The 12,126-nt window shown below is 46.3% G+C and overlaps 1 protein-coding gene across 3 annotated transcripts in view; it reads left to right on the top strand.

Moving 5' to 3' along the window:
• arhgap24 (Rho GTPase activating protein 24) overlaps positions 1-11,351 on the top strand; it is a 53,404-nt gene extending 42,053 nt beyond the window's left edge. For all 3 annotated transcript variants that reach the window (XM_068706786.1, XM_068706787.1, XM_068706788.1), the window contains 7 exons: positions 1,509-1,631; positions 5,139-5,346; positions 7,109-7,241; positions 7,901-7,974; positions 8,061-8,182; positions 8,278-9,469; positions 9,579-11,351. In XM_068706786.1, the coding sequence (XP_068562887.1) occupies positions 1,509-1,631; positions 5,139-5,346; positions 7,109-7,241; positions 7,901-7,974; positions 8,061-8,182; positions 8,278-9,469; positions 9,579-9,843 (2,117 nt within the window). In that variant the 3' untranslated portion in view covers positions 9,844-11,351. The remainder of the gene's footprint in view (positions 1-1,508; positions 1,632-5,138; positions 5,347-7,108; positions 7,242-7,900; positions 7,975-8,060; positions 8,183-8,277; positions 9,470-9,578) is intronic.
• Positions 11,352-12,126: the final 775 nt, after the last annotated feature.

The raw sequence follows: 12,126 nt of genomic DNA, 5'->3' as shown, positions 1-12,126 counted from the left end.
AGTAATGGTGGATGTTATGATAGGATGATGTTTGGACACTTTATACAAGCAACATTCATCTGCTCTATGACAACATTGTGTAATCTGTGACTTTCAAACCTGATGTTGACATGAACAGAACATGTCATAGTTGCTCTGTTGAGAGAGATTAATCACAGATTCATAATGGAGGATTTTGTCATTTGTGTTGTTGCTGCTTTATTTATGGCTGCAGCTAATTAATATATTTTATATCTGCTGGAAATGTTCCCAATGTGTCTCACTAAATGTCAAAAACAAATGCTGAATATCTCTTTAAGTGGGCCAGGGGAGCGTGTGGCGTGTTTGCTGATCAGCTCATAAATTCATTGTCCACTCATGTCGTAACATTAAGTCATTGGAGCTGTTTGGAAATGCAAACAGTGTGCAGTAAAATAAATGTTGAGGATAATTAGTGTATTGTCATCCAGACTTGTTTCCTTGAATGGGACCAACAGCTTCTCTCACACTCAAGTCACTCAACAGATTCAGATCCACACCTGCAAACATCTGTTACTTCATGACAGTGACGTTGGTGATATTGACCTTAAATCTTTTGTTGACGGATATTTGTGCCAAAGTGTTTAAGACTGTTTGTTTGTTGTTGTTGTTTTCTTATGATTTTGCTTTAAAAACTTACATGTTACTGGATCTATTGAAAACAGCTGAAGTGTCAATGTTTGCTTCATTCATTTTGGTAAAGTGTGGTGTTGTAGCGGTCTGTCAATATGTTTCAAATGCAACACACGGATCTCAAACCTGGAACAAAATCAATGGAGCAGGATCCCCGGTGGTCCGAGTCATGAATAAATCAGCGGTCGTGTGTCTCTTAATAACAGAGCCGGTCCCCGTGACGCGCCCCGAGATGAAGTGGAGCCGTAGGAATGGTTCTGTTGTCGTAGTAACCCCGGTCCGGACCCTCCACTCGGATCTGTCCGGGGTCACGTGACAGCAGAGAGCCTCTGATGGACCGCAGGCTTCTGCCCAGAGATAGAAGCGTTTCTTTTGATTTATCGCTGCAGGAGGGTTAAGAGGACAGAGTGTGGGTCCAAAACTGCTGTATTTTTCAGAGACACCTACCGGTTAAGTTCAAGTAAATGATGGTGTCATCCGAGGACATTAAGAAGTCAGCCTGTCCCCTGTTCACCTCCAGTGTCTTGCAAAACGTATGGACCTTTACAAGAAGTATCTTAAAGGACGTCTCCTCAGACTCTGAGCCAGACGTTTCCACTTCAGCTGCTCTTACATTCACCAAACTGTCCAGAGTCACTGAGTCTAGAGTCTGGTGGTTTTCACAGCCTCAGTTATTCAACACTGTACTCCTAAAATCCCTCAGTAAAACCGTTTGTCTCTAATATGTCAACAAAAGATTTTTCAACATGGCTTCATCTAGTCAAGAAATGAATGCACATTATCACATCTATGTGTCTTAAGATTCTCTCTTCGGGATGTTGTGATCATGCATGTTTCCGTCTCTTTTCCTTGAACAGGGGGAGACAGAGAGCGGATGACAGCCAACCATGAGACCTACCTTCTTATGGCCAGCACCCAGAATGACATGGAGGATTGGGTGAAGACCATCCGCAGGGTCATCTGGGCGCCTTTTGGCGGAGGTCAGTGTGCACAACACAACCCCCTGTTTTCATGAGCTGACTGAACTTGTCGATGCTAATGAGGTTTGCATATGCAGTGTGTTGTTCGTTTGGGTGACTTGTGTGTGTGTGTGTGTGTGTGTGTGTGTATGTGTGTGATTTTCACCATCAGACTCGAGGTGATTACATATTACAGGGTTTCTATAGCACTGAATGTTTAAAGTTTGATCTAAAACAAGCATGTTGTGAAGCAGCAGGTGGCCTCCTCTGTTCCTCTCATGTTGGGTGTTCTGCCACAGGCCGGTTGCATCACTACAATACTTGAGTTCACCATGATGCAATCGCACACCAGGAATGTCTGTGAAGCTGGAATTTACCCTCTGGTGTCATCCCGCCCGTTGTCCTTTTCTCTTCCCATCCGTCCCGTTCATGCTAACGCTCAGAGGACATTAACGTGTTGAAATCAACTACATGCGTCAAATGTAACAAAGAAACGATGGTGATGTAGCTGCACCATCAAGCTCGCTGTGACTCATAGCCGAAGAGCAACGATGTTGTAATAGTTCTCTGGATCAGTGCGGTGATCGCCGAGCGCCCCGCTGCCCCGCTGAGGCTTGTTATTGACTTAACGGGCCGACATTGTCCCTCATTGTGATTTGAGCGGGTCACAAGCGAGGCGTTTGAGGCCGGCCGGGCCGCGCAGGCATCTCTCTGTGACGCGGTGAACGGGTGAGGCTGAGCCGGCCCCTCTGTTTGCAGTGCGGGGAGTTTGACGTCGATTGCAGTTGACCGCTCTTCAAAAGGACGAGCCATTTGTCAAAGATGCCACAAGAAAGGTGGCTCCGAGTTGGAGCGGAGCCGGACTTTCACACACACACACACACACACACACACACACACACACACACACACACATATTCCAGGCTTTCACATTTTGCAGTAGCAGCAGAGACTAGCTGAGCCCTGATTGGCTGGTCAGCGCCCCTGAAGCGAGATTACAAATCTGTGTTCAGAGAGTGACAGACGGGGGGGGGGGAGGGGGGGGGGGGGAGCTCCCCAAAACGAAGCCTGTGTTTGAGCTCGGAGCCTCAAACGTCGGCTGTCATGATGCGCTGAACACTTGCTATGACGCTGAATTAATCACTGGTTGAAGGAACAGTTGGACGAGGAGGAGTTTGAAGTCATGTGCAGTTGTGGCCTCTCCATCTGGATCTTTGGAGATTTGTTTCATGGTAATTACCAGTTGTTTATTTGTAAAGAGTTTAATTCTAGTTGCTCTTAGATTAATGCTGTGTAGAGAACTGTTCAGACATTTTCTTAACCCTAAAACACACACTGTGTGTACTTAACTTGTTTTACTTCCGGCCATGTTCTCTAGAGCACATATGGGAGATTTTGGAGGCTGTTTTATTTGTTGGTTTGCACTAAAAGTGTCAGCCCAACCAGCTCCAACCAATGGTTTAGTGTAGCACCACAGTGAAATGTGCTCCACCGTAACAATGGGATGTTTCTCTGCCTGCTGGTGGTGGATCAGAGTCCTCATGCAGTACATGACTCAGTGTGTGATCTGCTCACTGTTGTGGCTGTTTTGTTTCACTTTATACCTCCAGGAATATGTAACATTTAGCAAAGTAAGGAAGACGTTCATTCAGCATACCACCGAAGAAGAAGATTCAAAGACAGATAGGAAGCTCCAGAAAGGGAGAAATCTGACTGTGTGTGTGTGTGTGTGTGTGTGTGTGTGTGTGTGTGTGTGTGCAGCAGTCGGGTTGTTCTGCTGTGAGTATCTGAGAGTGTTGAAGGAACCTGCTGGGTGTTTGCAGAGTGCCGACGTCTCTGTTGTGGTGCATTCCAGCAAACATGCACACAAACACACTGTTCACAATCGCTCCACACACACACACACACACACACACACACACACACACACACACACACACACACACACACACACACAGTTACATGTGATCCAGGGAAAAGCTCTCCAGACTCATGACCAGAAGGTCTGGATCCCTCTTTCTCTGTCGTCCTCTGATGCTCTGTTCACTACATCAGGACCTTCTTCTTTCTTTGCTCCGGTGGACTTTTGACTTATTTGTGATTCAACCTGATCCAAGATTTGTGAAATGGATACACAGCTTCAAATATTTATTTTGGAATTTGCCACTGTTTAAAGTTTTGTCTTATTTGAGTTGCTGTAAAGATTGAAGTGGAAAAGTCCCCGAAGCGACCGACCCTGAGGAGAAAGACTGTGAAAGAGCGTTTCTGAGCAGCGTCTTCCTGTTTGACGTGAGCGATGACTGATGGAAATGAAGACCGTTTGACTTGCTATCAAACCGATGCGTCTCTTTTATTCCTGCATAGATTTTTGTTTTCCTCTCCGCTAAAACTGGGGCTGTTTTTTTTGCGAAATGCTAGAATGCAGACACTTTAAACTCTTCTCATACCACACAGTTATTGATAGGCGTTTCATCCCGAAGCTTAGACGCTGTGTCAGTTTCAAGAGAGGTGAGTGTGACAACATATAATGTCAACTTGCGTTGCATGATAATTGTACTGAAGCATTTGCATCAGGCTACTAGAAAAGCTGTAATCTGAATTCCTGCGATGTACCAACAGTGATTTAGACTGTGATTTAGACTACAGCTGTGATTTAAACTACAGCTGTGATTTAGACTACAGCTGTGATTTAAACTACAGCTGTGATTTAAACTACAGCTTCACATTCACACCAGTTGGTGTGAAGCTGCTCCTTGCTGTGTGTCGAATGCTGTCAGAAGCACGTGAATCCTGGTGAGCTCAGTCCAACTCCGTCACCGTACGGTACCTTGTCGTACCACGTGTGTGTGTGTGTGTGTGTGTGTGTGTGTGTGTGTGTGTGTGTGTGTGTGTGTGTGTGTGTGTGTGAGTCTGTCTGTCTCTGGAGACCGGAAAAGTATGCAGCAGATCTAAATCTCTCAGGAAGGCTGCCTTAATCCGCTCTTGTGCTGCATCCACACGAGACGGCTGCCAATGGAAATCAGTCTTTCTTTCTTTCTTTCTTTCTTTCTTTCTTTCTTTCTTTCTTTTGTGGCTGCTCCCTCAGACAGAAGGCGAGAGGGACTCAGCGGGATGTTAGAGATTTGATCATCAGACTCAGGCGTTGTTGGTGTACATACTTTTAGCTTGGACCGTCTAGCCAGCCTTATCAGAATCATTACTTTTTTCAATCAACTGAACTGCTCTCTTTGATGTGTACGCTGCAGATGCAAGGTTATTGGCTTTTCAAATTCTCCTTGGGAGAGAAAGTTTTATTGTATATTAAATAGTATTGATATTTCAAAGGTTAAATTATGATTTTTGTCATTTTGAAATCCTGCCCTAAATGATTTATCTGTAAAGAGAGAAACACGTTGTGTATATGTCACTCACTGCCCCCTGATTCCCATATTATAAATAGAATAAAATACAACAGGTTGGTCATAATGAATACATGTTCAAACAGCGATGTTTGGAAGCGTTGCCATTTATCAGCGTCTTGTGTTTCAGGCATCTTCGGTCAGAAGCTGGAGGAAACTGTGCGGTATGAGCGCCGCTTTGGGAACAAGCTGGCCCCCATGCTGGTGGAGCAGTGTGTGGACTTCATCCGGCAGTGGGGCCTCAGGGAGGAGGGCCTGTTCAGGCTGCCGGGACAGGCCAACCTGGTCAAAGAGCTGCAGGACGCCTTCGACTGTGGAGAGAAACCCTCTTTTGACTGGTGAGGAACCCACGAGCGCTGCACATCTGGAACCACACGGGTGTTCCTGCTGCCCTGAGCTCCTCCAGATGTTTACAACATATACAAAGGAGGGCACGAGGTTTAGCTGCATGATGCTTCATAGAGGCTTGAATGAACCGCTTTGCATCGGAAACTGTGTTACACCTTTCAAGAGATTTAAAATCTGGCTCCCAATTTAAACAACAAACACAGATGATCAGGATATAAGAAATATGTTCTACATGTATATGTTGCACATAAAGACATATCATAGAAAGAAGGACGACTGCTTCATTTTATGTCTGTCCACTTCAAAGGTATCAATATTTAACATGAGACAGTTATGGATGTGTTGCCTGGTAAACTGGAGAAAAGGGACTTTTTCTGTTTTATGAACGTCAAAGTTATTGTGCTGCCGTGCTCCTCCTCCTCCTCCTCCTCCTCCTCCTCCCCCCCATCGTACCTCCTCGGTGCAGCGCTGTAAAACACAGCAGCAGCAGCACACAGTGATCTCATGTGTGACACTTTGATGCCTTTGTAGCCGCTGGGTTTAACGGTAGCTCTCTGCTGACTCACAGACACCTGAACCACATCAGTCGTCACGTTATTTCCACCTGAGCTTTCTCTGCATGACGAGTCAAGGTGTTCCTGGAGAAAATGTGTGTTTGTCAAGGTGGTAGTTATGAATTGATTTATGCTAAATTAATACATAAAACTGGGGTCTTTTGCCTTTTATAACATATCAGCATTAAAAGTCAATCAAATCTTAAATCCAGCTTTTCTAAATTATAAATGTGTCTTTTTAGTCTTCAGTCCAATTTTTATGTGGACAAATGCGTCAGCATCGGAGCAAATATTTAAATATTTGAAATGCAGGCAGTGAACACGATGAGCAGTGAAACACCTCACACCCCCACAGCTGTTTTCACTTGCTTGATTAGAGCTCTCCGGCTGTGTGGGTGAAGATGATGTCTGATTGAGATCTCTCTCGTTTATGCCCCGTCACACCAGACAGTGGGGGAAGCTCAGTCATTCATGCGTCTTCACGGAGTAGGCAGCACTAGAAGCATGATCATTTAAGGGAACAGCCAGGAACAGGTAGCGCCGCCTGTGTTCTCTGTACCATGGCTCTACACTCGTCTGCTTCTTGTCGCTACCTGCTCCTCACCCGGCTGGTTCCCTTGTATCCTCCTTCCTTTCCAACTGCCTCCTCGTTGGCTCATTAGTGTCTCCGAGCCTGAAGCGGAAACCCCGCTGCCTGTTGGCAGATCATTGAAAAGCTTCCCCAGTGTTGTTGTTGTTGTTCCCTCTGTTGCTCTCCTTGTTACCTGTCTGCCTGGTTGCTTATGACCTGCGTCTGCTAGAATTGATGATTCTCCCACATTAAGTTCTTCAGTGAGCCCAAATACCTCATGTGAAATCCTAGGTTTTTAGTGCATTTTGATTAGAGTCAGAACCAGGAAAGAGTCCGGCACACAACCTGTTGTAAAACAGTACATTGTCGTTTATAACTTTGGTTTTTGTATGAATTAAACAAACAAATATGACTAAATAATTAGTGAGCTACAGAGGTTCTGGTTAGTTGATTTTGTTGCCGTTGGACTCAGCTTCTACACTTGATTTGCGGTGTTTCGATGATGAAGGTGCTCTCCTTTTATGACACTTACGGTATTCACATTATTGGTCCTTGCTGATGATGACTTGTGTTTGCCTCAATGCTGTGCATCCATATGAATAACCTCCGCCCCCTCTGTCTGTGCAGTAACACTGACGTTCACACAGTGGCCTCTCTGCTGAAGCTGTATCTCAGAGAGCTGCCGGAGCCGGTCGTGCCCTTCCACAAGTACGACGACTTTCTGTCCTGCACCAAGCTCCTCAGCAAAGATGACGAAATGGTAAGAAAGGCCACTTGATGTGACTTTCTCCTCTCCTATACCTTTTTATACTTACTTTATATACTTCATAGCAACCGAAGTGAGCGCTGGAGCGCTCTCTCATGAATCATCCGGAGTCCGTCCTCCGCTCTGCTGCTTCCCTACAGAATGACTTTGTGTTGACCTCTAACATCTAAATGGGACGTCCTTCACACCGTGAAGAGAACGCTGCAGTCTGTGGCGTCCTCACAGTGTGAACGTCTCTCTTTCTCATGTTTTTGTATTTTAAGTTTAAACATCTCAAGCGTAGATTAATGCTGAGATCTCTTCAGATCCACCTTAATTAAAACTACATGCATCCTCATTTTGTTTAATACTCTTTTTATTTGACAATTTTTTTGGTATTTAAAAAAAAAAAAAATTAGACATGAATCCCTGTAGTAATACAATCCTGTCTTAAAGAATAAACCTCCCTTTGAACACTTAGAATAATAATAAGGGAATAATTAGTAGGAATTAATTAGTAGGTAGAGAGAAACATTGTTGCTCTTTCAGTTTTAATAAAGGTTCTGATCAGATCTTCTTCACTGATTGTTCTGTGGGTGTCATTGTTCTATTTGATTCATCAGAACTTGTAGTATGAATTTCTATACATTTCAGTTGTTTTGCATCATCTGCAGGGTGTGAAGGAGCTGAGACAGCTTGTGGAAAATCTACCTCCAGTGAACTACAACCTTCTCAAGTACATCTGCAGGTATTAATAGATTGTTAAAGTCGGTGATGTTTCTAATTTTGATCAATACTAAACAGTGAAAAGTTGATTTTTTTTTTTTTTTCCAGATTTCTAGATGAAGTCCAGTCGTATTCAGGAGTGAATAAAATGAGCGTCCAGAACTTGGCCACAGTCTTTGGGCCGAATATCCTGAGGCCGAAGGTTGAGGATCCGGTCGCTATAATGGAAGGTGTGTATTCTGGCTGGTCGAGTGTGTCGACATGTTGTTTTTCGACCTTAACTGAATGAGCGTCTTTACAGTAACGCGTGGTCTCTTGTTGTCAGGCACTGTTCTGGTCCAGCAGCTCATGGCCGTGTTGATCGGCCGCCACGACGTGCTTTTCCCTCTGGATGAGGACAGCCCCACGGCCCTCGAGCTGGCCAACAACAACGTCGAGCTGCAACGGCGGCAAGCCACCACCGCCACCTCCGCCAACACCGCCAACACCACGGTGTCCCAAAATGCCGAGAACAACAACACGCAGGCGGTGCGGCAGTGCGTTTGGGAAGCACCCGAGTCTCCGTCGCACCGCCAGCAGGTGGACAATGGTGGCTCCCCGCGGTCAGCGAGTCCTCGCAACGGCGTCGTAGGACGCTTCGACATCACCCGCAGTCCACCGCTGACCGTCAAAAAGAACCCGGCTTTCAGTAAAGGCAGCGGGATCGTCACAAACGGCTCCTTCAGCTCCTCGCCCTCCTCAGACCCCAGTCAAGAAAAGAGCCCGACGTTGACCGGCGGGGGGAGTTTGCCGGCGCGTCGCACTGGGACGCTCAAAGGCTCCGGCACGAAAATGGGCACCAGCGGCGTGACGAGTGGAAGCAGCTCCGGGGGGAACGGGACCGGAGTCGTGCGCATGGGCATCTCCAGCACCGACGTGGTGACGGGGGCCGTGAACGGACGCAACGGTCTCTGGGTACCAAATGGCTGCGTGACGTTACGCGAGAACAACAAAACGCGCGACTGCCCCCATGGGGATCAAACGTCCAACCAGAACCGCCTGTCCACGTACGACAACGTCCAGTTAAACCATCAAAACCTGCACCAGCAGAACCACATCGCCAACGTGTGTCTGAACAGCAGCCACGAGGACAAGCAGAGCGTGGACAGCGCCACCTGGTCCACCTCCTCCTGTGAAATCTCTCTTCCCGACAACTCCACTTCCTGTCGCTCCTCCACTACTACCTGCCCTGAGCAGGACTTCTATGGAGGCCACTACGAAGACCTGGATGGACCAGCACGGGACAACGAGCGTCCCCAGTCCGGTGGAGGAGGCGAGGGGGAGGGCAGAAACAGCAACCGGGAAGGAAGCGGAGGTGGAGCGGGGAGGAGCAGCCGGGGCACCAGCAGTAGTAATAATAGTGACGGTTACACTGTTGGGAATGGATCCGGTGGTCACAGTGCTCTGCACAGTTTAGTGGCCAGTCTTAAGCAGGAGATGCACAAGCAGAAGACGGAGTACGAGGCCAGGATCAAGAGGTGAGAACGTGTTTTTTGATTACATTAGAAGGAAATTGCTAAAGATGAATAATCATGGCTCTCAGCATGCCGTCTCTTCTCACTAACCCTGCCCTGACCTCCTCTGCAGCTTGGAGCAGCGTAACCTGGAGCTGGAGACGGAGATGGTGGGCCTCCACGAAGAGATGGACCAGGAGAGGAAGAAGTACACCATGGCGGAGATCAAGCTGCGCAACGCCGAGCGCGCCAAGGACGACGCTGAGCGGCGAAATCAGATGCTGCAGAAGGAGATGGAGCAGTTTTTCTCCACGTTCAGTGACCTCACTGCGACGGGCAGCACCCCGGCCGCCGACCCCCGCCGACCAGATCGCAACAACACCATCTGGATCCAGTGAAGGGAGGGGCGGGGCCATGCTAGCCAAGACCGGAAACAGTTGATCATGAGACGAGAACGTTGCGAGTGGTCCAAACAGGATTTGGTTGTTGAGGGAAAAGTGGGGAAGTTGCATTGCAGAGGTTAATGGCATGTTTTAATTTAAGAAATAGGAGGTGTAGGTCTAAGGCAAGGCACCTGTATACATGTAGGCATCACCTGGAGTGATGGCAGACTGACATTACCTGTAAATACAGCGTTATTTAAACAGCTCACAGACACTCTCTAACTCAGACAGCGTGTTCTGTGATGACACACGGTGCTGGTATTATTCTACTCTAGCTCCTGGAGCCGTGTAGAAGGGAAGGCAACATGTGGAGGAAAGGTCGTGTTCAGCAGAAACAACCTGAAAACGCATAAAGACCTCCCTGTCATAACTCACTTTTTAAAAAATCTAACCAAAAGCATCTTGTTGTTCTATGTAGTTCTGTATCTGTCTCATGTACATAGAGGGAAACAATGCAGAAAACAACACCGTCATATGTATGTAAAAAGAAATGGAAGTAATACTTACATGTTTATCTGGTATTTAAGCAAAGTTATCAATGTGCGATATTTTATATTAAGATTTCTCCTTGCACTTACATGTTTGTTAAGTCTCAGCAAGGCGGTACTGAATGTTCTGTGGGTCGATGTGTGTACCATTTTAACTTGGATCATATTTACTGTATACGTGCTTCTGTGCTGTTTCATTTACCCCCATGACCAAAAAAAGAGCCTGTAATGTAAATATTTTATAGATGACGGTAGACAGTACTTGTTAGTCCGCACTGTGGTGTGACGCGTATGCAGACGGATGCGGACGTAGGAGCGCTTTGTAACGATACATTTGAAGACTTGCACGATGGGTCATTGGCACGAATCCCAGATGAAATAATTCAGGACTTCAGTCTCCCTGTTAACGGACGTTCAGCTGCCGTCTTTCTCTGAATGCTCTTGGGAATTACTCTTCACGTTCTACCTCTGAGCATACCAGATCGAAGCTTTTTAAAAATAGTCTCCCGTCGTCTTCTGCCGATGTATCGGTCGCATCAAGCTGCAGCAACAAAGCACCAACCTGAGAGATGCGTCTGTGGGTCATAACTGTGAAGAGAGTGAATTACAGCATCAAGTGTGTCAAACGTTGTGGCTAGCTTCAGTAGCAAGCATTGTGTGCATGATGGCGCCTGAGTCCATGCGGGCCGGTGTACAATAAGTGAATGTCTGTAACGTGACTGCATATAAGTCTTTATGAGTGTATTTATGTAGCTTTAAGCCAAATGCACACACACACACACACACACACACACACACACACACACACACACACACACACACGCTGTGGATTTGCCGATGGGTACAAAACATCTGAGTACAGACCTGAGCTGGATTTCTCTCAAAAGAAGCTGCTGCTGGCTACTCTTCCTCTGAAGACCAGGTCCCATTTAAACCTGCTGCTGGTCAATGCAGGACATCTGGAATGTGCACATGAAGAGGGGGGGGGGGGGGGGGGGGGAAGAAAAAAATAAAAAAGTGCCTGAACAACTGAAGGAGGGGGGGGGCTGCGCTTCTCATTCTGCACCCTCCACCGGGAAATAAGAGGCTTAAGCCGAGCTGACAGCGGCACCTAGTTCTGTGAGTCCAACACAAAAGAGCAGATTATGGACTCGGGACAGGAGGAGACGAGGACTGGGTCAGTGGAATATTTTCATGACATGATACTTGATACGCAAAACAACTAATTATGAATAAAAAAAGCATTTTTATTGGAGTCTCCCTTCGTTATTTCTCATAACTTTGTGTTTAACAGGTGTGGAGAACATTACTATTTTCACTCTTGATTATTTTTGATATCTTGATATTTACAGAAACATATATGTTTTACTGTGGTGCCAAACATTGTATATGAATGAAACGGCCCATAAAAACCAAACAACGTGTCTCATAGGATCTGTTTGGACTGAGAGAAAAGTGCCAAACCCGACCAGAGAAGCTATAGTTATATGAAACATACATGGAAATATGTAATAGTAAACAAATCTATCCATCTCTGTTATGTTGCACTGACATTAACATGAACATTAACAGGAAAGGTCAGTGCTTTGCTTTCATGGCAGCCTTTGAATCGGCCTGAAGCTGAAGCTGGGTCTGTGTAGGAGGGACGTATTGTCTCTGACAGTCTGGACATTTGGAGTCTATAGAAGAAAGACACACACACACACATCAACACATTCTCTCCAGGAACAAATGAACAGGTACACTGTAG

Source organism: Cebidichthys violaceus, unplaced genomic scaffold (genome assembly GCF_023349555.1).
Source record: "Cebidichthys violaceus isolate CVI_PGR_0920_01 unplaced genomic scaffold, fCebVio1.0.p SCAF_12, whole genome shotgun sequence".
Lineage (NCBI taxonomy): Eukaryota > Metazoa > Chordata > Actinopteri > Perciformes > Stichaeidae > Cebidichthys > Cebidichthys violaceus.
Note: the sequence above shows the minus strand (reverse complement) of the source record. Positions and strands in the feature narration are given on the sequence as shown.